The sequence below is a fragment of the Chiloscyllium punctatum genome, chromosome 4, assembly GCF_047496795.1.
Source record: "Chiloscyllium punctatum isolate Juve2018m chromosome 4, sChiPun1.3, whole genome shotgun sequence".
Taxonomy (NCBI): domain Eukaryota; kingdom Metazoa; phylum Chordata; class Chondrichthyes; order Orectolobiformes; family Hemiscylliidae; genus Chiloscyllium; species Chiloscyllium punctatum.
In genome coordinates, this window is record NC_092742.1 from 98,356,578 (window position 1) to 98,383,377 (window position 26,800).

Consider the following 26,800-nt stretch of genomic DNA (forward strand, 5'->3'; position numbering starts at 1 on the left):
CACTGCTGGGTTAGCAGGCAAAAGGTACTCTTTACACAGCCATATTGTTCACTGCTTGCTGAAGGCAAAGATTGGTGACAGCAATGTTTTGGTGGGAGCTAAAGTCACAAAACGGCTGAGCAGACAAGACTATAGCAGATGGATAGCAACATAAGTAAATTTGAGGTCATGTGTTGTGGATCAAAGAAAGGTTAATGTCAATATTTAGTCAGATCATGCAAAATCAGGAACACTGAAGGCCTAGGGAAATTTGGGGTTCCATTACATTTGCTGAAATTGATTACTTTTGTGCCTAACCAAAAGGTTAATGTTGACCTTTCTATCGAGAAAGAAACAATATAAAGGAAATTTTTGTTACAGTTTTGGAGTACTGTTTATGCTTTCAGCTGTCACTCTGTTGAAAGGATGTATTGGTCTTTGCAGGAATGCAGTTTAGATTCATTTAGCATGCTACTGGGCCTCCAAATGAAGAGAACATGTAAATTAGGCTTGTACACCCGACAGTGTGGAAGTGTAAGGGATGCTTAGGACTTTGAACTCAATTGATAGGGTTGATAGAGAAACCTTTTCCACTTATATGGCAATATAGGCTAAAGGAATAAGACCTAAAGATGAGAGCCAGACAATTCACAAGATAAGTGAGAAAATAGTTCTTCAAATACAGAAACAGAAATATGTGAAGGCGTCTTCTGCAAAGGGTTCAATACTAGCTCAGTTAAGTATTTTGCATCTGAGATCAATCTTTGTTGGTTAACTATACAAAAGGTCTTTGAGCCATGTTAGTGTGCCTGCCCCTGGACTAGAAGGCCCAGATTGAAGTCTTACCTGCTCCAAAGGTGTGTAATGACCTATCTGAATCGGTTGATGAGGAAAATAGGTAAAGCAAGCTAGGTTACAATTAGCCATTTAAATTGGAGGAGACGCTCCAGGGCTGAATTTGTGTACTTGTGTTTATATAGCACTTAAAGCTTTTTTTGTGACAAGGGATCTGAGGCCAGGTCTCCTTTACAGCAACATCTTGGAAATTGAATCTAAGGCTGAGGCACTGGTTTTAACAGGCGAATCAAGACCAGCAAAGCAGGTGTCTGGAAATGTTGTTTAAACTGGGGTGGACTTATTAATGAGTAAAGTCAGAGAATATTTATGATGCAAATATGATACTGGTCAGGGTTTTGTGCTACGCTTCCCATCAACTTTGGTAGAGGCATGACAAGAAACTTGTGGGTTACATTTATGCATAATCTGGAGATTTGATTTCAGATTGCATCTGGAGACATTTTAAAGTGCCTCCCTTGCCCTTTCAATAGGTGCAGGAGTAGGCCATTCTAACCTTCGAGCCTGCACCGCCATTCAATATGATCATAGCTGATCATCCTTAATCAGTATCCTGTTCCTGCCTTATCTCCATAACCCTTGATTCCACTATCCTTGAGAGCTCTATCCAACTCTTTCTTAAATGAATCCAGAGACTGGGCCTCCACTGCCCTCTGGGGCAGAGCATTCCACACAGCCACCACTCTCTGGGTGAAGAAGTTTCTCCTCATCTCTGTCCTAAATGGTCTACCCTGTATTTTTAAGCTGTGTCCTCTGGTTCGGCATTCACCCATCAGCGGAAACATGTTTCCTGCCTCCAGAGTGTCCAATCCTTTAATAATCTTGTATGTCTCAATCAGAACCCCTCTCAGTCTTCTAAACTCCAGGGTATACAAGCCCAGTCGCTCCCGTCTTTGAGTGTTAGGTAATCCTGCCATTCCAGGAATTGATTTCGTGAACCTACACTGCACTCCCTCAATGTCCTTCCTCAAATTTGGAGACCAGAACTGCACATAGTACTCCAGGTGTGATCTCACCAGGGCCCTGTACAGCTGCTCTTTGCTTCTCTACTCAATCCCTCTTGTTATAAAGGCCAGCATGCTATTAGCCTCCTTCACTACCTGCTGTACCTGCATGCTTACCTGCATGCTTCATTGTCTGGTGTACAAGAACATGCAGATCTCTCTGTACTGCCCCTTTACCTAAATTGATTCCATTTAGGAAATAATCTGCCTTCTGTTCTTGCCACCAAAGTGGATAACCATACATTTATCCACATTAAACTGCATCTGCCATGCATCTGACCACTCGCCTACCTGTCCAGGTCACCCTGTAATCTCCTAACATCCTCATCACATTTCACCCTGCTTAGTATCATCAGCAAATTTGCTAATGCTATTGCTAATACCATCTTCTATATCATTAAAATATATTGTTAAAAGCTGCGGTCCCAGTACTGATTCCTGCGGTCCCCCACTGGTCACTACCTGCCATTCCGAAATGGAGCCGTTTATCACTACTCTTTATTTCCTAACAGCCAACCAACTTTCAATCCAAGTTAGTACTTTGCCCCCAATACCATGCGCCCTAATTTTGCTCACTAACCTCCTGTGTGGCACTTTTATCAAAAGTCTTCTGAAAGTCCAGGTACACTACATCTACTGGATCTCCCTCGTCCATCTTCAGAGTTACATCCTCAAAAAATTCCAGAAGATTCATCAAGCATGATTTCCCCTTCATAAATCCATGCTGCCTCTGACCTATCCTGTTACTACTATCCAGATGTGTCGTAATTTCATCCTTTATAATCGACTCCAGCATCTTTCCCACCACTGAGGTCAGACTAACTGGTCTATAATTTCCTGCTTTCTCTCTCCCACCTTTTCTTAAAAAGTGGTATAACATTAGCCACCAATCCGCAGGAACTGATGCTGAATCTATCGGAGTCTGGAAATAATCACCAACGCATCCACGATTTCTCGAGCCACCTCCTTCAGTACCCTGGGATGTAGACCATCAGGCCCTGGGGACTTATCAACCTTCAGACCTAACAGTCTCTCCAACACCAAATCCTGGCAAATATAAATTCCCTTAAGTTCAGGTCCTTCAGCCACTGTTACCTCAGGGAGATTGCTTGTGTCTTCCCCAGTGAACACAGATCTGAAGTACCAATTCAATTCTTCTGCTATTTCTTTGTTCCCCGTAATATATTCCCCTGTTTCTGTGTTCAAGGGCCCAATTTTAGTCTTAACCATTTTTTTGCCTTTCACATACCTAAAAAAACTTTTACTATCCTCCTTTACATTATTGGCCAGTTTACCTTCGTACCTCATTTTTTCTCTGCGTGTTTCCTTCTTAGTAATCCTCTGTTGCTCTTTAAAAGCTTCCCAGTCCTCCGTTTTCCCACTTATCTTTGCTATATTATACTTTTTCTCTTTTAACTTTATATGTTTCTTAACTTCCCTAGTCATCCACAGCCACCCCTGCCTCCTCCTAGGATCTTTCTTCCTTTTGGAATGAACTGATCCTGCAACTTCTGCATTGTACACAGAAATATCTGCCATTGTTCCTCCACTGGCATCCCTGCTAAGGTATTGCACCATTGAACTTTGGCCAGCTCCTCCCTCATAGCTCCATAGTTCCCTTTATTCAACAGAAATATTGTCATTTCCGATTGTACCCTCCCTCTCAAATTGCAGATTGAAGCTTATTGTATTATGGTCACTACTTCCCAATGGCTCCTTCACTTCGAGGTCCCTGACCAATTCTGTTTCATTGCACAATACCAGATCCAGAATTGCCTTCTCCCTGGTCGGCTCCAGCATCAGCTGTTCTAAGAATCCATCTTTGAGGTACTCCACAAAGTCTCTTTCTTGAGGTCCAATACCATCCTGATTCTCCCAATCTACCTGCATGTTGAAATCCCCCATAACAACTGTAGTAACATCTTTGCGACAGGCCAATTTCAGCTCCTGATTTAACTTGCATCCGACATCCAGACTACTGTTTGGGGGCCTGTAGATAAAGGTTATACGAACCAGACACACCAGAGTCGTTGACCTCCCACATCAAGCACATGGCACACTGAACCAGCTTGGCAGTCATGTCTTCACACTCTTCAACTGTGGCATAATCACTTCACTCAACCTCCTTGTCAAAGACTCCTGAGCTAAAGCCTCACTCTTCAATCCACAGGAACTTCCTTGGACCCTCTTTTTGGGGCAAGTCTGTGGACTTTTAATTTAGGTTCGAGGAGGAGGGAGGGAGGGAGGGAGGCCCTACTTTCTAGGACCTGGGGTCTAGAACACACCCACTCAAATAACAATCACTTACCTTCCCGACCGGCTTTGCACTCTGCCTTCACTTCCGCCCAGCTCCCGCCGCGCTCTGATGCGAAAAGCATCAGGTTTGGGTAAGTCAAGATAGCAAAAGAGCATTAGAGAATGCTCTCTTGCTCCATGTCCCTGTCACCTATTATTCACGTGCTGCTCTTTGCTGGTGGCTTCAATAAACATAAGATGTGTTATCACAGAAGAGCTCAGAATATTGAACTCTACTTCTCCATCCATCTCCCTCTCCATTGCACTGTTGTTTTTGTCTGGTGTCTAGCTTGACTTTTTCAAATTATTCTGTCATAGGCTAGAACAGCATTTATTGCCTTCCCTAATTGCCCTTGAAAGGATGGAGGTAAGTCACTTTCTTGACTATCTGCAGTTCATATGGTTTGGTGCATACACAATGCTATTAGGGAAAGTGATCCAGTGATGAAAGAACAGTAATACAACTCCAAGACCGGATGATTTGCATTTATCTCACTGATTCAGTTTTGTTTCTGGTCAATGGTAACCCCAGGACGTTGTTAGTGGGATATTCAATTGATAATGCTATTGAATGTCAAGGGGAAATGGTTATGTTCTCTCATTGGAGATGGTCATTGTCTGATACTAGTGGCATGATTGCAACTTGGCACATCAGCTTGAGTGTAAGTGTTGTCCACACTTGCTACATATAAATACAGATTGCCTAGTATCTAAGGAGTCACATGGTGCTGAACATTATACAGTTAGCAGTGAATATTTCTACCTTTGACCTTACGATAGAGCCAATATATTGATGAAGCAGCTAAAGATAGGCCTCGGAGACTACCCAGATGGCATTCTGCAATTATGTCTTGGGCTTGGGATGGTTGGCCTCCAACAATCTGTCATCTTTGTGCTAAGTATGAATCTAACCAGAAGAGAGGCTTGTTGATTAGATCAAATGCTGCCTTGATGTCAAGGCAGCGACTGTCACTCAAACTCTTAGATTCAGCTCTTGTTCGTGTTTGAACCAAGTCTGCCTCAAGGTCGGAAGTGGAGTGGCCCTGGCAAAACCCAAACTAAGTGTCAGTGACTGTTGAAGTTACTTCAGTTACGTTGCTGCTGCTGATTTCAAGTGGGCAGAAAGATAATTGAATGGGTTGAATTTGTACCGTATTTTGTGGACAGGATGTACCCAGATTATTTTCCACTTTGTGTAGATGCCAGTGTTGTAGCTATACTGGAACGTTATGGCTAACAATGTGTGCTAACGTTGAGCACAGGTCTTCAGTGCTGTTGTTAGAATATTGTCAAGGCCTGTAGCCTCTGCAGAATCCAGTCTTTTAATGTGTGAGTGAATAAAGCTGGTTGAACATTGTCCTCTGTGATGCTGGGGGACTGAGATGGCACTTCTGGTTGAAGATGTTTGGAAATTCTTCAGCTTTTCCTTTTGAAATAATAATCAGCAGTATATTCCAGTTAAAAATGGAAAAGTCATGGTCTTTGACTCCAACCACATTACCACTGAATTTTGTCCTTGTCCACGGTCACCACAAAACCGCCTCTTCAAGTGTCTACCTATCATGTTCAAAGCATCTATTCACTTGCTTCTGAAACTCTCATCCTTATCTTTGACTTTTGCAGACTCAACTATTCCAATGCTGTTGTGGCCAACCTTTTATCAGTAAGCTGCAGGTCCTGGAAAACACTGCATCCCTTTGCTATTCTGCTTGTACATAATGCTTGCCCTCAGTGACGTACGTGATCTCTTGGTTCTCCAGCACTTCTCCATCTGATGATGATCACCCACATGTTGAAAACCTTTATTCACATCTACAGTTCACTGGCATCTCCAACTCTAGTCTTACTGCCTTGACGTATTGGGACATTTATTTGATCTGTTGTGTGTATTAGATTTGACTTCGTTTCACTGCATGCAAGCTAATGGTGTGATTGCAAGTTTCTCCATTTGAAGTAATGCTTAGTTTGTATAATCCCTCCAGCTCCAGCAATACCGATACTACAGCACGGGTCTACTGTCCACACACGACCATTTCTACGAACAACAGCGCCATGTCCTGGGCCCCAGCAGGAAAAAGAAGAAAGAGGAGAAGAAAATGAAGGGTGAGTGAGCAGTTCTACTGGTTCTTTCTGGTTTCCTCAGCTCCTTCACTGCTTGTGTAGTTGTATCTTAGTGCAGATTTTTCCTACCCTCCTCCATGTGTGTGTTGTCTTTACATTGTATGTCCACAGAAGAGTTGAGGACTGGTTAAATATTGATTTTAATCTAGATGTGAACAATGTAGGCTTGGTGGCAGAGGGGTCATGGGGATGGAAGCTTAGTTCAGGACCAGTGATGTTGTGAACATTCTGGTTCAACCTGAGACAGTAGTCACTGAGGGGGTTTGGTTCAGTGACAAAAGAATGGCTGGATCACGTAAAGTACCCATGGCCCTGTTGTCTGTGAAAACTGCTCCATATTCCAGCAGCAGCTTTGAACCTTAAACCCTTCCCCACTGTGTCCTCCACCATCATAAGCTTTTCTTGTCACTGAGATTTAAGAGCACCTGATCATTTGTCTCTCCAATAGACATTATTATTTAGACTATTATCCATCCATCTCTCATGTGAACTGTGAAAGTATGACCCCATGATGTGTTGACTAACACTTTTCTCCACCTGCATTAAGATCTTTACTGCAACCATGTACACCTCTAACATTGGAAAACCTGTCCTTACCTCAGCATAATCTGAGATAAAATGCTTAAACTATTTTCTGTATTGTCTACAGATTCGTTTATTCCTCCATATACACTCTGGTCTCCCAGATCCTAGCCTCCTTAGATTTGGTCATCAAAAATGCTGCTCATGTCCTGAAACACACCAAGTCTCATTTTCCCATTGCCTTCATAGTCTTTGACCAACATTTGGTTTCTTTTTAAGGAGGTCTTTAAAATTAAGATTTTGCTTATTTCCAGATCTTTCTATCCTCTGTATCTCTAAGTGCACCTCACCAACAACTTATACAACTGTAACAACCTCCCAACTCCTATACTCAATGCCTCAATCGATGAAGGCCAGCATGTGGAATGCCTTCTTCAACACTGTCTGTGACACCGATTTCAACAAACTATGTACTTGTTCTCCTAGGTCCCTCTGTTCCACATCAAGCAGCACATGTTTCCTTTCTTTGGATGTCAACAAGCCTGAGTTTTGGGCGATGTACTTGAAACTAATGCAACATAAGATCTGCGTCGGGGTGGAAAATGTGGAGGCTTTAAATTGTAAGAGGGGAGTGGGAATGGCACCCAAAGAGTGAGAAAAGACAAGTATGAGGCTGGTACAGTTGAGTAGGGGAGCAAGTCAAGTAATCAAGGAATGTAAGAGCAAGACAGAGAATGAGGTAAGACTGATGTATTAAAACCAATGCAGTTTAATTTAAGAAGCCTGACGACAGTTAAGGCAGATGACTGGTAAATTTTTGGCTGATACTGAATTAGGAGGTATTGTTGATAGTGAGGAAGGTCATCAAACATATGGGGAGTTTTGATCAGATGGGGAAGAGGGCTGAGGATTGGCAAATGGAATTCAAAGCAGAGAAATATGAAGTGTTACAATTTGGAAAGTCAAACCAAGTTGGGAGGTCTACGGTAAATGGTAAGGTCCTGAGGAGTGTTGTGGAACAGAGGGACCTAGGAGAACAAGTACATAGTTTGTTGAAATCGGTGTCACAGACAGTGTTGAAGAAGGCATTCCACATGCTGGCCTTCATCGATTGAGGCATTGAGTATAGGAGTTGGGAGGTTGTTACAGTTGTATAAGTTGTTGGTGAGGTGCACTTGGAGTATTGTGTACAGTTTTAGTCATGCTGTCATAGGAAAGACATAGTTAAACTGGAAAATGTGCAAAGAAGATTTACGAGGATGTTGCTAGGACAAGTAGGTCCGAGTTATCTGGAGAGGTTGTTTCAGACAGGACTCAATTCCTTAGTACGTAGGAAAATGAGGGTGACCTTATTGAGGTGTATAAAATGCATGAGGTGTGTAGACAAGATTGAATATATGTAGTTTTTTTCCGAGGGATGGGGAACTGAAAACAAGAGGGCATGGGTTTAAGGCAACAAGGGAAATATTTGAGAAGGACCTAAGGGGCAACTTCTTCACGTAGAGTGTGGTATGTATATGGAATGGGCTGCTAGAGAAAGTGGTTGAGGCAGGTACAAGAGGAATTTTTAAAAAAAATTTGGGTAGGCACATGGATGGGGTATGACCCAAGTGCGGACAATTGGAGCTAAGTGGGGCACCATGGTCAGCGTGGACCAATTTGGGCAGAACGGCCTGTTCCCATGCTGTATGACTCAATGACCATAACCCTTTGAAGGAGTTTGATTAACTAATTTTTGTCGCCCATCCCTGATTTTCATTGCACTACCACTTGCTGATACTGCCATTTATTAATATGACTTTAACCTTGTAAGCCATAGACCCTTGAATACTCTTATCATCTCCCTGCCTCTCCATATCTTCCTTTAGGATGCTCCTCCAGATCTATCTCTGACCCAGCTTATAATACAACATTTCTTCTTTCCTTGCATATTAGAGAGTTTGGTACCATGCACTCCTATGAAACGCCTTTAATCAAATTGAATGTGGTATGTCAATATAAGCTGTAGAGAGGTTCAAAGACAGTTCCACTTGCTCCAATATTTATTGGACGAAACTTCAGCTCATCCAGAATTGGATATCAGGTAAGTGGTAAATCAGGCAGTGAGGAAATGGTGGTGCTGTCAGCATACCTATAGATCCTGAAAAGATATGTGTAGATTAAGATGCGAGGCAGTAGATTGATGAAAGAGGGCTTGAACATTATGTTCTTGAGAAGTTGGAGAGTTAACTACATAGTCACACAGATAAATCGCTGCAGATGATTCTCTGGTGATGGTACAGGTTAAAAAAAAAAGTTTAACCAAGTGAACTCTTCCAGCTGAGGGAAGAAAAGAGGATTGTGTGGTTAATCATGTAAAGGTTACAGATTGTTTGAGAAGGAAAAGGAGCAATAGTATGCCATAGTTGCAGCCTTTATAGGGTATAATTTGTGATGTGTTACAGGAAAATTGATTGGAGAGGCTCAAACTTGGTACTGTGTGCAAAATGGGCACTGATTTGAGGTGATTACCTGTTCAAAGAGTAAAATCAGAGCTCTGCAAATACTCCAATCTCATTATTTTTGGAGACAGCAAAATAGATTTAATGCAGTTGAAAATGACTTCAGAAATGAAGGAACATAGGCCCCTGATGAACTGTACCCTCTTGGAGGGGAAGAGGAAGAATGAAAGTGAAGGTCTAAAATAGTGTAGAGGGTGGGAGAGATTGAAGGAAAACTATGTCATGGAATAACAAATGGAGTGGTAGTGTTTGTGGTAAAGGAACAACACATTTAATAGGAGTGAGTGGAAATGTCAGAATAATAACTGTGTGAAAGGAAAAATGTGAAAAACAAGATTCAAATTCCAACATAAAAAATGATGCAGCAAAATGTTCACTATCTGAAGCTGTTGAACTCTATGTTAAATTCAGAAGGCTGTAACGTTACTAATTAGAAGATATGTTCCTCAAACTTGAGCTATTCAAGAATACTGAACATGCTCAGGATGGAAACATGTGCATGAGAACTAGATGGCGAATTTAAATTACAAGTAACTGTAAGTTGGGGTTATGTTTGCGGATATGGTGGATTCATTACTTAACCCACTGCTGCTAGCAGGGTGTCAAGGGCAGGGGATGATGGGATTGAATGGCAGACAGGGGAGAGTTAAGGTGATGGATGAGGGCCAAGGATGGTGGGCAAGTTAGAGGGTTGTGGATAAATGGAGAGCATGGCAGCAAAGCTGTGGATGGGCAACCTCAGGAGGTAAGGGTAGAGGGAGCTGCTGGTGGAAATGCCTCCAGAGTTTCTGACTGTAAGTCATAATCTTCGCTGGAGAATTTGTGTTTCAGCTGTTGAGAAATTGCCCGTGAAAAGTTTAAACTTCCTGGTCAATTTCTGTGTAGTCTTGCCTGAGGATTTTTTGACGAGTCCCACTGCGCATCTTGTGGGATGCATCTGGTATAGTGTCATAGAGATGTACAGCATGGAAACAGACCCTTCGATCCACGTCGACCAGATATCCCAACCCAATCTAGTCCCACCTGCCAGCACCTGGCCCATATCCCTCCAAACCCTTCCTATTCATATACCTATCCAAATGCCTCTTAAATGTTGCAATTGTACCAGTCTCCACCACTTCCTCTGGCAGATGATTGCATACACGTACCATTCCATTTCACTCTCTGCGTGAAAAAGTTGCCCCTTAGGTCTCTTATATCTTTTTCCCCCTCACCCTAAACCTATACCATGTAGTTCTGGACTACCTGACCTCAGGGAAAAGACTTTGTCTATTTATTTGTGGGCGGCACGGTGGCACTGCGGTTAGCACTGCTGCTTCACAGCGCCTGAGACCCGGGTTCAATTCCCGCCTCAGGCGACTGACTGTGTGGAGTTTGCACGTTCTCCCCATGTCTGCGTGGGTTTCCTCCGGGTGCTCTGGTTTCCTCCCACAGTCCAAAGATGTGCAGGTCAGGTGAATTGGCCATGCTAAATTGCCCGAAGTGTTAGGTAAGGGGTATGGGTGGGTTGAGCTTCGGCGGGTCGGTGTGGACTTGTTGGGCCGAAGGGCCTGTTTCCACACTGTGTAAGTAATGTAATCTAATCCTATCCAAGTCTCCCATGGTATCTTGAGTATCTGGAGATGAAACAACTTGCACTGTTTTTCTGTCTTCACTGATATTGTCAGACATGTTTCAAAATAGTGATGGAAAGGGTTAGACCAAATCTAAAAATTGAAGTTCTAAATTGGAGGAAGGATAATTTTGATGGTATGAGTCAGAAACTTTCAAAAGCTGATTGGGTGCAGATGTTCGCAGTTGAAGCGACGACTGGAAAATGGGAAGCCTTCAGAAATGAGATAACGAGAGTTCAGAGACCGTATATTCCAGGTAGGGTGAAAGGAAAGGCTGGTAGGTGTAGGCTGGATGACTAGAGAAATTGAAGAAGGAAGCACATGTAAGGTATAGACAGGAGAGATCAAGTGAATCCTTAGAGTATAAATGTAGTAGGAGTATACTTAAGTGAGAAATACCTGGGGAATTAGCTCAAATGGTAGAGCACTCGCTTTGCATGCGAGAGGTAGCGGGATCGATGCCCGCATTCTCCGCTTCCTTTCTGGGCTGCACGGTGGCAGTGGTTAGCATTGCTGCCTCACAGCACCAGAGACCCGGGTACATTTCCGGCCTCAGGCAACTGTCTGTGTGGAGTTTGCACATTCTCCCTGTGTCTGCGTGGGTTTCCTCCCACAGTCCAAAAAGTGCAGGTTAGGTGAATTGGCCATGCTAAATTGCCTGTAGTGTTAGGTGAAGGGGTAAATGTGAATGGGTCTGGGTGGTTTGCTCTTCAGAGGGTTGGTGTGGACTTGTTGGGCTGAAGGACCTGCTTCCACACTGTAAGTAATCTAATCTAACCTAAAAGGGACAAATTGGGTTAAGGAGAATTTAAAGCATTTTTTACAAATACATGAAAGACAAAAGGGTAAGTAGGGAGTGAATAGTGCCCTTCAAAGATCAGCAAGGTGGCCTTTGTATGAAGCCGCAGGAGATGGGGCAGATACTAAATGAGTATTTTGCATCAATGTTTCATGTGGAGAAGGATATGGAAGATGTAGAATGTGGGGAAATAGATAGTGACATCTTGAAAAATGTCCTTATTACAGAGGAGGAAGTGCTGGATGTCTTCAAACGCATAAGGGTGGATAAATCCCCAGGACCTGATGAGGTGTATCCTAGAATTCTGTGGGAATCTAGGGAAGTGATTGCTGGGCCCCTTGCTGAGATATTTGTCTCATCGATAGTCCAGGTGAGGTTCCAAAAGACTGGAGGTTGGCTAACGTGGTACCATTATTTAAGAAGTGTGGTTAGGACAAGCCAGAGAACTATAGACCAGTGAGCCTGACATCGGTGGTGGGCAAGTTGTTGGATCGAATCCTGAGGGACAGGATGGACATGTATTTGGAATGGCAAGGACTGATTAGGGATAGTCAACATGGCTTTGTGCATGGGAAATCATGTTTCATAAACTTGATTGAGTTTTTTGAAGAAGCAACAATAAGAATTGATGAGGACAGAGCGGTGGATGTGATCTATATGGACTTCGGTAAGGTGTTCGACAAGATTAGATCTCATGGGATACAGAACTGGCTCAAAGGTAGAAGACAGAGGGTGGTGGTGAAGGGTTGATTTTCAAACTGGAGACCTGTGACCAGTGGAGTACCACAAGGCTTGGTACTGGGTCCACTATCTTTCATCACTTGTATAATGATTTGGATGTGAGCAAAAGAGGTATAGTTAGTAAGTTTAGCAGACGTCATCAAAATTGGAGGTAAAGTGGACAGCGAAGAAGGTTATCTCAGATTACAGTGGGATCTTGTGCTATAGGGAGAGGCTGAATAGGCTGGGGCTGTTTTCCTTGAAGTGTTGAAGGCTGAGGGCTGACCTCAGAGCTTTTTAAAACCATGAGGGGCATGGATAGGATAAATAGAGGGCACAGTTTAGGGTGCGAGGGAACAGATATGAAAGAGACCTAAGGGGCAACTTGTTCACGCAGAGGGTGTTTTGTGTATGGAATGAGCTGCAAGAGGAAGTTGTGGAGGCTGATACAATTGCATAATTTAAAAGGTATCTGGATGGGTATATGAATAGCAAGGGTTTAGAGGGATATGGGCCAGGTGCTGGCAAATGGGACTAGATTAATTTGGGTATCTGGTTGGCATGGACAAGTTGGACCAAAGGGTCTGTTTCCATGATGTCCATCTCCATGACTCTATGCTGAGTATTTCCAGCAATATTTTTATTTTGGATGTTTGCTACTGTAGCATTTTGCCTTTATTAACCTGTTCAAAAGCTTTGTTTGACCAAGCATGAAAATGGAATGGGTGACTGAGCACACAAGCACACACTTGAATCTGTAAGCAGTAACCTTTTACTTGAGAATGTGCTTTGACTTTAGAGGAGGTTTCTCCACAGTTGTTTGTTTAAAAAAAATTGTTCACTCGTGCAGGTGTTGGGGTGGAGGTTGTGAGCTGATTTTTATTTTACTAATGTAGCCTATTTTTTCCAGCCAAATTGAAGAAAGTGAAGAAAAGGAAGAAGCGTGAGGAGGAACACTCATCTGGAGAATCCCCACGAAGAACTGAGATGAAAATATTTGCCAAGTTCTCCCATGATGCTCCTCCTCTTGGTTCAAAGAAAAAGCACTTGAACTTAGAGCAGTTGAATGCACGGCGACGCAAGGTCTGGCTCAGTATTGCCAAAAAGGAGGTTCCCAAGGTGAGTACTTAAAACAGTTCCACAGAAAGCTGATTAAACAGCAAGGTTCTGGTGCTGTTCTACAGACCTATTGCAGTGGTGATTAGATTTCCTACAGTGTGGAAAGAGGCCATTTGGCCCAACAAGTCCATACCGACCCTCTGAAGAATAACCCACCCAGACACATTCTCTTACATTTACCGGTGATTAATGCACCGAACACTATGGACAATTTAGCATGGTCAATTCACCTGGCCTGCACATCTTTGGGTTGTGGGAGGAAACCGGACCACTCGTAGGAAACCCACGTGGCCAGTGAGAATGTGCAAACTCGACACAGACAGTCGCCCAACACGGGAATCGAACCTGTGTCCCTGGCGCTGTGAGGCAGCAGTGCTAACCTCTGAGCCACTATGTCATCCTAAGAAGCAGGTGATTTCCTGCTTGTTTCCACCAGCCTATTCCTTCTGCAGCGAGACCTGGTGCTGCACAATCAGGAAATGAGCACCTTTTCTGATAGCTGTCACTGCAGACTAGGATACTTCTGTAGTTCTGGTTTTCATTGTTTGTTGAGCATGGCTGGCAGAGTGGGACATGCAAGCAATTGCATTAAGCAAACATGGAGATCATAGAATCCCTTCAGTAAAAAGCAGGCTATTAGGTCCTTCAGGTCCAGACTGATGCTTCATAGAGAATCTCACCCAGACTGACCCCCCCCCCCCCCCCCCCCCCCCCTTTACCCTATTTCGGTAATGCCGCATTTCCAATGGCTAACCCACACATCCCTGGAGAAGTTGGATTGGTTGGGAGATGTGGTATGGATTCGGGTGGAGTTTAGCTTTGATTTGCAGCACCTGATTGCCATTAGCTTTTACAGTTAGGTATTGAAATAGAAACAGAGCAAACCACTTAGACTTGAAAACAGAACCAAGGTGAAAATTGAGAAGGCGGAGCAGCAGCAGTTGCTCGCGTGTCCCCTCAACACACATCCCAATTGTATAGTATGTGCAGCTATTAAGTTGGATCCATAATATTTTTGAATTCTTCCATTTCCAGGATACATTGGTATTTGCACTTGAAAATTTGATGTGAGCTCTTTCTTGGAGCAGTACCATCCCAATTTCTGCTAGGGTGCTTTTGGGACAGGAATTTCAAGATTTTGACCCAGTGGTGGTGAAGGAATGATGTGTTCAGGATAGTGGGGCTTGGAGGGGAAATTGAGGGTGGCAGTATTTTTCTGTACCTGATGGTGGCTAGGCAATGGCAGACATTTAAAGAACACACATGGCTAACAGGGGAAATTAGTGATCGTATTAAATACAAGGAAGAGGCATAAAAATTAGTCAAACAAGCAACAGACCTGAGAATTGGGAACAGTTTGGATTCGAGCAAAGGGAGATAAATAGACTAATTTTAAGAGGGGGAAAATAGAATATACAGAAGCTTGCAGGGTAAGTACAGACCAATTATAAAAGCTTCTGTGATTATGCAAAAGATAAAAGTTAGTGAAGTTGAATACAAGTCCCGTACAGTCAGGATTGGGAATTTAGAATGGGAAGTGAAGAGGTAGCAAACCAATTAAATGCATACTTCAATTCTGCCTTCAAAAGGGAGGCAAATAATGTATTGAAAATGTGGGAACACTGTCTGATGTGAAGAAGGAATTGGAAGAAATTAATATTAGTAGGAATTTGGCATTGGGGGGACTAACATAAGGTCAGAAGTGGCAACGTTCAGCATGGTTGCCATTCCTTCACTGTTGTCAGGTCAGAATCCTGGAGCTTCTAATCTAAAACACTGTGGGTGTTGTAACACCAGATGGATTGCAATAGTTCAATAAGATGGCTCACCATCACTTTCTCAAGGAAGGTTTGGGGTGGACAATAAATGCTGGTCTTGCCAACCACGTTCTCATCCTATGGAAGAAAACATAATTTTTCCGAGGACTCCCTTTATGGTGACATTGAGTCCGGTGTGGAGAGAACTTTAACAACAGCTGGCCAGAAATTGCAGAAATGAAACAAAGTTTGTGATAACTGCAGGGAAATAATGACAAAATGCAACAAATGCCCTCTTGCAGTGGTAGTGACCCTGTCCCTAGACCAGGAGGCCTGGGTTCAAGTCCCACCTGCTCCAGAGTCGTGTAATAACATTTCCCAGCAGTTAATTAGAAAAATAGGTATATCCTTGACAATTTTAGACCCTGTATGGATTCGGCAGATAAGAGGTAGAAAAAAAATAAAGCATTGAGCCTTTTTCGGGAGGAGAACACTTGATTAATTGTTCATTTGGTTTGTAAGTGTACTATGATTGTTGAAAAGCCTCTTTGTACTGTAACCATTGGCGAATGTCATGGAGGATGAGTTTGCAGTTGGGGATTTTTGGTCCAATTTACTCTGGTCTGGTCTTGAGCAATATGCTGTGTTCCTATTTTGTACTGAGGAGTGACTGGTATGTACTTTCATTGCAGGTCTACAAACAAAAGTCCTCTGCTCGGAACATGATCCTCACCAACACCAAGAAGGTAGGACTAATCTGCATTGAGAGATTTCAAATTGGAGATAAATTAATGGGCTGTACAAATAAGTTAGTAGGAGCATTTCAGTGTAAATAACAATTCAATCAGCAGCCCAAACTGGGTTCAGTGCGCTGGGCTGTCTTTATGGTGTTATATTGTTAAAGGATTTTGAGATATCAAAGAGTTTTGGGGTGGCACAGTGGCTCTGGTTAACACTGCTGCATCACAGCGCCAGGGGCCTGGGTTCAATTCCTGCCTCTGGCAACGGTCTGTGTGGAGTTGGCACATTCCACCCATGTCTGCGTGGGTTTCCTCCCACAGTCCAAAGATGTCAGGTTAGATGAATTGGCCATGCTAAATTGCCTGTAATGTTAGGTGTATTAGTCAGGGGTGGATATAGGGGAATGGGTCTGGGTGGGTTGCTCTTCGGAGGGTCGGTGTGGACTTGTTGGGCCGAAGGGCCTGTTTCCATACTGTAGTGAATCTCATCTCATCTAATCTAATCAGTATTAACTTGAACTGACATAAATAGTTTCAGCTGAAGGTATTCAGTGTTAGTTCAGCCATATTTGAATCAATTTCAGTGACTGAAGATTGTAGTGATGCACATAGTTAATGGTGGCTCACTATATCATACTACAATTTGAACTATTCACATGTCTTCTATTGTTGTCTGACCCCAGCTGGCTCACCAGTGTATGCGAGAGGTGCGGAGGGCTGCTATCCAGGCACAGAAAAACTGTAAAGAAACGCTGCCTCGAGCCCGGAGGCTAACCAAAGAGATGCTTTTATACTGGAAAAAATATGACAAAGTAGAGAAGGAACATCGAAAGCGAGCAGAAAAGGAGGCTCTGGAACAGCGAAAACTTGATGAAGAGATGCGTGAGGTTAGAGAGATCTTGAACTCTTTTTTTTAAACCGGGTGTTAGACAGTTCATGGAGCAATTGCCAGGGGACACATTTCTGAGATAGAGAAGTAAATAGATCCTTTGTGCAGTTTCTGGCCAGTCAGGTCAGAGATCACTGTGCTTTTAACCAATCCGACACCGAAAATCAGCACCAGTAGCCTGGAATCCCCTTTCAAATAATACGAAGGTCAGAGCAGTTAAAGAAAGAAAAGATTGCGTAAAACTGGCTTGTATTACCTTGAATTTTTAGGGGTGGGTGGTAGTCTCATTGTATGGATATAGTGTTTGTATGGACATAGTGGAATACTTGGTCATTGAATCTCCATTTAATTAAATCTTGGCTTCAATTTTCTTGCTGTTTTTGGATCTCTTAGTGTAGTTGCTGAACAAAAATTTTGTCAGTCTTTTGGAGAGCGTGTACCTACCTGAAGAATTGCTTCCTGACTTGCCTGACTCCATTGCTCTAATTTCAAGGCTTTGCTTTTTATTCTGGATAATAAAAATAGTTTGTAATCCAATCAAATATGATTTGTGCATTCTAGCCTCATAATCTAATCCTTTTGAGGGTGAGTATTGTTTTGGTAAATCTGCATAACCCCTTTTCCAAGCCAATAAAGCCTTCCTCAGATGTATTGCCCAAAATTGATACTCCACATCTGGTCTGATCTGGGATTTGTACAAGTGATTTTGTTTGCTGAAGCATGAATGGAATTTTTTATGAGCCCCTACTCTTTGTATCCCACAATCCAGTCTTTTTCAGTGCTCCAAATACAATGGCGAATGTTTATTTGCTCCTGCTATCAAAGTGAGAAAGGTACACCTTCAAAATTACAAGCCTGTCTGTTAACGTAGATTGTAAGGATGTTGTTTGTGGATATTGGATGGAACATGGCTAATGACCAGTTAGAGTTCTGTGGATTCCCTCCAATGTTACTGACGTGATGGAACTCTTCAAATGGATTATGCTATTGGATTGTGGCAATGTGAATCAAAGATTAGGGTGGAAGATTCAGCGTAACATTTCCAAATTCACAATGGCACAGAGCTATGTCACATTGAGAGTTGTGAGGAAGATAAAAGATGATTAAAGTGGATTTGAAGAGGCGAAGTTGAGTGGGCAAAAGTTTAGCAGGCGAAGTACAATGTCTAGAAATGTCACGTTGTCGACTTTGTACAAGCAGTAAAGTGAGTTCCTTAAATGGTGTGACACTTGCAAGTGTTGAATATCAGAGGGATTCTGGAGTCCTTGTTCATGTGTCACTGAACGTTTACTGCAGGTATAGCAAGAAACTAAAGTAAATGCTATTGGCTTTTATTAGAGGACTTTAAGCAATTCTATCAAGCCTTGGGGAGACCATACCTGGAGTATCACATGTAGTTCAGTTACCTTGCCCAAGAAAAAATGTACTTGTCACCAACCTGTTTGCTATGATGAACACATGAGGAACGTGTAGATAGTCAGACAGGTTACCTTCAAAAATGTTCCAAAAATTCCTCCTTTCACCTGATACTGTAACTGAGAGCTCTGGGAAGACCTCTTCTCCTCTTTTCTTGTCTCTGTCAGAAAACCTTTAAAACCTGCTTTCGTTGACCCATAGGCAAAGAGACAGCAGCGGAAGTTGAATTTCCTAATCACGCAAACAGAGCTGTATGCACACTTCATGAGTCGGAAGCGAGCTTCTGGGAATGATGCCTTGCAGGAGGAAATATTGATGAAGCTGGATGACAGTGTGATCTTCAGACAGATTGACATTGGAGGAGGTGTGATGGTTAATGTCAGTCAAGAGGATTACGGTAAGAAAGATGGAAGTGTGTGTACTTGATGCTGAAAAGTCTGTAAGCTCATTCTCCTTTAAGACTTTTGTGTCAATGTTGACTAACACACAGACCTCTGTGCTGCTTTGTGACAATGGTGCTTTTGAGCCTTTTATTTCCACTTCGGTGGCCAAACAGAAGCTTGAGTAAACCTCACTTCCTTAACTTAAACACCTGCTTTTCCTGTTAGAACATCGAACATGTACAGGAAGAACAGGCCCTTCGGCCGTAGATGTTGCGCCGACATAGAACAAAGAAAACTTTACAGCCCAAGAACAGGCCCTTTGGCCCTCCAAGCTGATCAAAATCTACTGTCTAGACATGGCTAGATCAGGGACAGGATTGGCTGTTGCAGGTTCCAGGGTTTAAATGTTTTAGTAGGGTCAGAGGTGGGGGTAAAAGAGGGGGGGGTGTGGCTTTGCTTGTCAAAGATAGTATTACAGCGGTGGAAAGGAAGATGGACGAAGATTTGCCATCTGAGGTAGTTTGGGTTGAGGTTAGGAATAGGAGAGGTGAGGTCACCCTGTTAGGAGTCTTTTACAGGCCTCCTAATAGTCCTCGAATCGTTGAAGAAAGGATTGCGAAGATGATTCAGGAGAAGAGTGACAGTAATAGGGTGGTTGTTATGGGGGACAAAATCATTCCTGATATTGATTGGGAAAGCTATAGCTCAAGTTCGTTAGATGGGTCAGTGTTTGTCCAATGTGTGCAGGAGAGTTTCCTGACACAATATGTAGATAAGCCAACAAGAGGTGAGGCCATACTGGATTTGGTTCTGGGTAACGAACCAGGCCAGGTATTAGAACTAGAGGTAGGTGAGCACTTTGGGGACAGTGACCACAATTCGGTGACTTTTACTGTAGTGATGGAGAGGGATAAGTGTGTACTACAGGGCGAGAGTTATAGCTGGGGGCAGGGAAATTATGATGCGGTGAGGCATGACTTAGGATGTGTGGATTGGAAAAGTAGATTCCAAGGCAAGAGAGTAATTGATATGTGGAACTTGTTCAAGGAGCAACTATTGAGTGTCCTTGATAAGTACGTACCTATCAGGCAGGGAGGAAAGGGTCGTGTGAGGGAGCCTTGGTTTAATAAGGAATTGGAATCCCTTGTTATATGGAAGAGGGCGGCCTTTGTAAAGATGAGGCGTGAAGGTTCAATAGGGGCGATTGAGAGTTATAAGGTAGCCCGGAAGGACCTGAAGAGAGAGCTAAGAGCAGCAAGGAGGGGACATGAAAGGTCCTTAGTTGGTAGGATTAGGGAAAACCCTAAGGCTTTCTATAGGTATGTTAGGAATAAAAGAATGACTAGGGTAGGAATAGGTCCAATCGAGGATAGTAATGGGAAGTTGCGTGTGGAGGCTGAAGAGATTGGGGAGGCACTGAATGAATACTTTTCGTCAGTATTCACTCAGGAACAGGACATTGTTGTCGATATGAATACTGAGGCACGAATAAGTAGAATGGATGGCTTTGAGATATGTAGAGAAGAGGTGTTGGAAATTCTGGCAAGGGTGAAAATAGGTAAGTCCCCTGGGCCTGATGGCATTTATCCTAGGATTCTCTGGGAAGCAAGGGAGGAGATTGCAGAGCCATTGGCCTTGATTTTTGTGTCCTCTTTGTCTACAGGAGTAGTGCCAGAGGACTGGAGGCTAGCCAACGTGGTTCCCTTGTTCAAAAAGGGGAGTAGGGATAATCCTAGTAACTATCGGCCAGTGAGTCTCACTTCTGTTGTGGGCAAAGTCTTAGAGAGAATTGTAAGGGATAGGATTTATGCACGTCTGGATAAGAATAATGTGATCAAGGATAGTCAGCATGGTTTTGTGAAGGGCAGGTCGTGCCTCACAAACCTTATTGAATTCTTTGAGAAGGTGACTAAGGAGATAGATGAGGGGAAAGCGGTAGATGTAGTATATATGGATTTTAGTAAGGCGTTTGATAAGGTTCCCCATGGTAGGCTACTGCAGAAAATACAGAGATATGGCATTGAAGGTGAGTTGGAGGTTTGGATTAGGAATTGGCTGGCTGGAAGAAGACAGAGGGTAGATGGCAAAGGTTCATCTTGGAGTGCCGTCACTAGCGGTGTTCCGCAAGGATCTGTTTTGGGACCATTGCTGTTTGTCATTTTTATAAATGACCTGGAGGAAGGGTTAGAAGGTTGGGTGAGCAAGTTTGTGGATGATACGAAAGTCGGAGGAGTTGTAGACAGTGAGGAAGGATGTGGCAGGTTACAGCGGGATATAGAGAAGCTGCAGAGCTGGGCAGAAAGGTGGCAAATGGAGTTCAATGTAGCTAAGTGTGAGGTGATTCACTTTGGTAAGAGTAACAAAAAGATGGGGTACTGGGCTAATGGTCGGATACTTGGTAGTGTGGAAGAGCAGAGGGATCTTGGTGTCCATGTACACAGATCTCTGAAAGTTGCCACCCAGGTAAATAGTGCAGTGAAGAAGGCATATGGCGTACTGGCTTTTATTGGTAGAGGAATTGAGTTCCGGAGTCCTGAGGTCATGCTGCAGTTGTTTAAGACTCTGGTGCGGCCGCATCTGGAATATTGTGTGCAGTTTTGGTCGCCATACTATAGGAAGGATGTGGAGGCACTGGAACGGGTACAGAGGAAGTTTACCAGGATGTTGCCTGGTATGGTAGGAAGATCCTATGAGGAAAGACTGAGGCACTTGGGGTTGTTTTCATTGGAGAAAAGAAGGTTTAGGGGTGACTTGATAGAGGTGTACAAGATGATTAGGGGGTTAGATAGGGTTGACAGTGAGAACCTTTTTCCACGTGTGGAGTCAGCTATTACAAGGGGGCATAGCTTTAAATTAAGGGGGGGTAGATATAGGACTGATGTTAGGGGTAGGTTCTTCTCTCAGCGAGTCGTAAATTCATGGAATGCCCTGCCAGTAGCAGTGGTGGACTCTCCCTCTTTATGGGTATTTAAGCGGGCATTGGATAGGTATATGGAGGATAGTGGGTTAGTGTAGGTTAGGTGGGCTTTGATCGGCGCAACATCGAGGGCCGAAGGGCCTGTACTGCGCTGTATTCTTTTTAGATTAGATTAGATTAGATTACTTACAGCGTGGAAACAGGCCCTTCAGCCCAACAAGTCCACACCGCCCCGCCGAAGCGCAACCCACCCATATCCCTACATCTACCCCTTACCTAACACTATGGACAATTTAGCATGGCCAATTCACCTGACCTGCACATCTTTGGACTGTGGGAGGAAACCGGAGCACCCGGAGGAAACCCACGCAGACACGGGGAGAACGTGCAAACTCCACACAGTCAGTAGCCTGAGGCGGGAATTGAACCCGGGTCTCTGGCGCTGTGAGGCAACAGTGCTTCTATGTTCTATGTTCTGTAACCCAATTCCTAAGCATCTGTATCCCTCTGCTCCCCACCTACTCATGCATCGGTCCAGACGCATCTTAAATGAATCTACCGTGCCTGCCTCTACCACCTCTGCTGCCAACATGTTCCAGATGCCCACTACCCTCTGTGTGAAGTACTTGCCGCGTGTATTCCCTTAAATTTTCCACACCTCACCTTGAATGCGTGACCTTTTGTTATTGAATCATTCACCCCGGGGTAAAAGCTTGTCTCTATTTTGTAAACCTCACTCTGGTCCCCCTCAATCTCCTTTTTCCTAATGAAAACAAACCTAACCTACTCAACCTCTCTTCATAGCTAGTGCCTTCCATACCAGGCAACATCCTCGTAAGCCTTCTCTGCACCTTCTCCAAAGCATCCACATCCTTTTGGTAATGTGGCAACCAGTATTCTAAATGAAGCCGAACCAACGTCTTGTATAATTTTAACATTACTTGCCAGCTCTTATACTCAATACCCCATCCAATGAAGGCAAGCATACACATGCCTCCTTGACCACTCTGTCCACCTGTGCAGCAACCTTCAGGGTACAATGAACTGTACTCCCAGATCTCTCTGTCCATCAACATTTCCCAAGGCTCTTCCATTCATTGTATAATTTGCTCTAGAATTAGTCTTGCCTAAATATATCAGCTCACATTTGTCTGGATTGAAATTCATCTGCCACTTTTCTGCCCAACTCTCAAGTCAATCTATATCCTCCTGTATTCTTTGACAGTCCCCTATGCTTTTTGCTACTCCACCAATCTTTGTGTCATCTGCAAACTTGCTGATCATACCAACAATGCCCTCTTCTAGATCACTTCAGTATATCACAAACAACACTGACCCCTGTGGAACGCCATTGGGTTACCTTTCTCCACTTCAAGAAACTCCGTTCAACTACTACTGTCTCCTGTTGCTCAACTAGTTCTTTATTCACCTAGCTAGAACACCCTGTGCACCATGTGACTTCACTTTCTCTGTTAGTCTACCATGGGGAACCTTATCAAATGCCTAACTAAAGTCCATGTATATGACATCAACATCCCTTCCTTCATTGATCAACTTGCTCACTTCTTCGAAGATCTCTCTCAAGTTGGTAAGGCACGTTCTTCTGCACAAAACCATGTTGCCTATTACTGATAAGCCCATTCTTTTCTTTATATAAAATCGATCCTATCCCTCAGTGCCCTCTCCAGCAACTTTCCCCACCACCGACGTCAAGCTCGCTGATCTGTAGTTACCCAGAATATCCATACACCCTTCTTGTACAGGGGAACAAAATGATCAACCTTCCAGTCCTCCGGCACCCTCACCTGTATTTAAGGATGCCACAAACTTATCTGTCAGGGCCCCAGCTTTTCTCTTTCTCTGTGCCCTCAGCAATCTGAAACATTCCATCCAGTCCTGGGGATTTATCCACCTTAACCTTTAGCCTACCTAACACATATTCCCTATTTCTGTCAACGTAATCCAGACTAATCAAGCTTCTGTCTCTAATCTCAAGATTCATAATGTTCCTCTCAGTGAACACTGATGCAAAATAATCATTGAGAAGCTCACTCATTCGCTCAGGTTCGACACAGCCTTCCTTCATTATCCTTTAGTGGACCAATCCTTTCTCTAGTTACCCACTTGCTTCTTAGGTAAGAATAAAATGCTTTGGGATTCTCCTTAATTCTGCCAGCTACTGCTATTTCATGACCCCTTTTAGCCCACTTGACTCCTCATTTAAGACTTCTCCTACTCTTTCAATATTCCTCCAGAGCCCGTTCTGTTCTTAGCTGCTTCCCTTTTCCTCTGGGCTAGTCGTACAATTTTTCCTGTCATCCATGGTTCACTAATCTTGCCCTTCCTATCCTTTGCCTTCAACGGGACGTGCCTATCCTGCACTATCTTTAACCTATCTTTGAAAGCCTCCCACATATCAAATGTGGACTTCCCTTCAAATAGCTGTGTCCAATCCACATTTCCAAGCTCCTGCCTAATTTTGATATAATTGACCTTGGCCCAGTTTAGTACTCTTCCCTTGGAACCACTCATCTTTATCTAAGAGGATTCTAAAACCGACAGAATTGTGGTCACTGCTCCCAAAGAAATCCCCCATTGCAACTTCTACCACCTGTCCTGGCTCGTTCCCCAGTACCACGTCCAATATGGCCCCTTCCCTCATCAGACTATTGACATACTGCTCTAGAAAACTGTCCGAGATGCTTCTTACAAATTCTACCCCATCCAGACCTCTGAAACTAAGTGTACCCCAGTCAATGTTGGGAAAATTAAAATCTCCCATCACCACTACCCTATTGCCTCTACATCTTTCCATAGTCTGTTTACCTATTTGTTCTTCGACCTCAGGCTCACAGTTGGGAGGCATGTAATACAGCCCCAACAATGTTAACTGCACCCTTCTGATTTCTCAGCTCCACCCATAATGCCTCACTACCCAAGACCTCCATAGTGTCTTCCTTTAGTACTGCGGCGATATCATCCCTGACCAGCAATTGAACTCTTGTCCCCCACCTTTTACTTCCCTCCCTATCCTGTCTGAAGCGTCTATATCCTGGAACATTTAGTTGCTAATCATGCCCTTCCTTCTACCAAGTCTCTGTGATTGCAATAACGTCATACTCCCAGGCACCAATCCAAGCCCTAAGTTTGTCTCCCTTAAACACTATACTCCTTGCATTAAAGTAGGTGCATTTCAGGCCACCAGTTCTTTTGTGTTCATCTCCTCGCTGCCTACTTGTTTTCTCTTCTGGTTCACAGCCCCCTGCCACATTAGTTTAAAACTTCCCCAACAGCAGTAGCAAAAACTCCCCCAAGGACATTGGTTCCCGTCTGGTTCAGATGTAGACCGTCCATTTTGTAATACTCCCACCTTCCCCAGAACTGGTCCCAATGCCCAACAAATCTAAACCCCTCCCTCCCTACACCATCCCTCAAGCCACGTGTTCATCCTGCCTATTTTCATCTCTACCCTGGCTAGCACGTGGCACTGGTATTAATCCCGAGATCACTACCTTTTGAGGTCCTCCTCTTTAACTTCTCTCCTAGCTCGCTGAATTCTTCTTTCAGGACCTCATCTCGTTTTTTACTTATCGTTGGTGCCTATATGCACCAAGACAACTGGCTGTTCATCCTCCCCTTTTTAAAATGCTCTGCAGCCAATCTGTGACATCCCTGACTTAGGCACCTGGGAGGCAATGTACCATCCGGGAGTCCCGTTTTTGGCCACTGAACCACCTACCTACTCCCCTTACAGTAGAATCCCCTATGACTATAGCCCTACGAGTCACCTTCCCGCTCTTCTGAACAGCAGTTCCTGCCATGATCTTGACAACTGCTACCTTCTGCTGGTGAGCCATCTCCCCCAACAATATCCAAAAAGGTATACTTGTTTTGGAGGGAGATGACCACAGGAGACACCTGCACTGCCTTCCTACTCTTTCTCTGCCTTTTGGTCACCCATTCACTGTCTCCCTCCGCAATTCTAACCTGCGGTGTGACCAGTTCACTAAACTTGCTATCCACAATCTCTTCAGCATTGCAGATGCTCCAAGTGAGTCCATCTGCAGCTCCAGAGCCGTCATGCAGTCAAACAAGAGCTGCAGCTGGACGCACTTCTTGCAAGTGTAAGAGTCAGGAATGTCAGCCACATTCCTAAACTCCCACATCAAGCAAGAGGCATGTGTCTGAGGTCCCCTGCCATTGTAAGCTTAGCTTTATATGAACTAACTAAAACCAGACAAAGAAAAAATAAAAGTCTTACCTCAGAGTCTTTTTCTTGCGGTTAGAGGAGGGGGACAGGAGGGAGATGCCACTGCCCAAATATAAATTAAGCCCTTACCTTCCCGGCAGCCCTTGCTTCAGTTCACCTTCTCTACTCGCCGCTCTGTAAAAATGGAACCATTCTAAAGCCTATCTATCCCACACTATTCCATTTCATCCATATGTTTATCCAGTGACCATTTAAATGCCCTTAAAGTTGGTGAGTCTTCTACTGTTGCAAGTAGGGCATTCCACATTCCTGCTACTGAGTAAAGAAACTATTTCTGATGTCTGTCCTATACCTATCAACCCTCAATTTAAAGCTGTCCCCGCGTGCTAACCATCACTATCTGAGGAAATAGGCTATAATTGTCCAGCCTATCAAACCCTCTTATCTTTTATGTCCCAGTTAAGTCACCTCTTAACCTTCTCTCTAAATTAAGCAGCCTCAAGTCCCTCAGCCTTTCATCATAAGACCTTCCCTCCATACCAGGCAACATCCTAGTAAATCGCCTCTGACTCCTTTGCAAAGCTTCAGCATCCTTCATATAATGCGACCACCAGAACTCTATGCAATACCCCAAGTGCGGCCACACCAGAATTTTGTACAGCTGCAGCTCTGAAACTCAGTCCCTCTACCACTAAAAACTAATACACCATCTGCCACTTTTTCAACCCTATCAGCCTGGGTGGCAACTTTCAGGGACCTATGAACATGAACACAGAGATCTCTCTGCTCATCTATACTGCTGAGAATCTTAGCATTAACCCAGTACTCTCTATTCCTATTACTCCTTCCAAAGTGAATCACTTCATGCTTTCTGCATTAAGCTTCATTTAGAGTCATAGAGATGAACAAGCATGGAAACAGACCCTTTGGTCCAACCCGTCCATGACAACCAGATATCCC

The 26,800-nt window shown here is 43.7% G+C and overlaps 1 protein-coding gene and 1 non-coding gene across 4 annotated transcripts in view; both read left to right on the forward strand.

Annotated features, from left to right (window-relative positions):
• ino80 (INO80 complex ATPase subunit) overlaps positions 1–26,800 on the forward strand; it is a 217,764-nt gene that overhangs the window by 48,932 nt on the left and 142,032 nt on the right. For all 3 annotated transcript variants that reach the window (XM_072569373.1, XM_072569372.1, XM_072569374.1), the window contains exons 6-10: positions 6,116–6,236; positions 13,320–13,528; positions 15,978–16,031; positions 16,709–16,912; positions 18,532–18,727. In XM_072569373.1, the coding sequence (XP_072425474.1) occupies positions 6,116–6,236; positions 13,320–13,528; positions 15,978–16,031; positions 16,709–16,912; positions 18,532–18,727 (784 nt within the window). The remainder of the gene's footprint in view (positions 1–6,115; positions 6,237–13,319; positions 13,529–15,977; positions 16,032–16,708; positions 16,913–18,531; positions 18,728–26,800) is intronic.
• On the forward strand, positions 11,292–11,364 carry trnaa-ugc (transfer RNA alanine (anticodon UGC)). The gene has a single exon. It is a non-coding gene; the product is annotated as a tRNA-Ala (tRNA).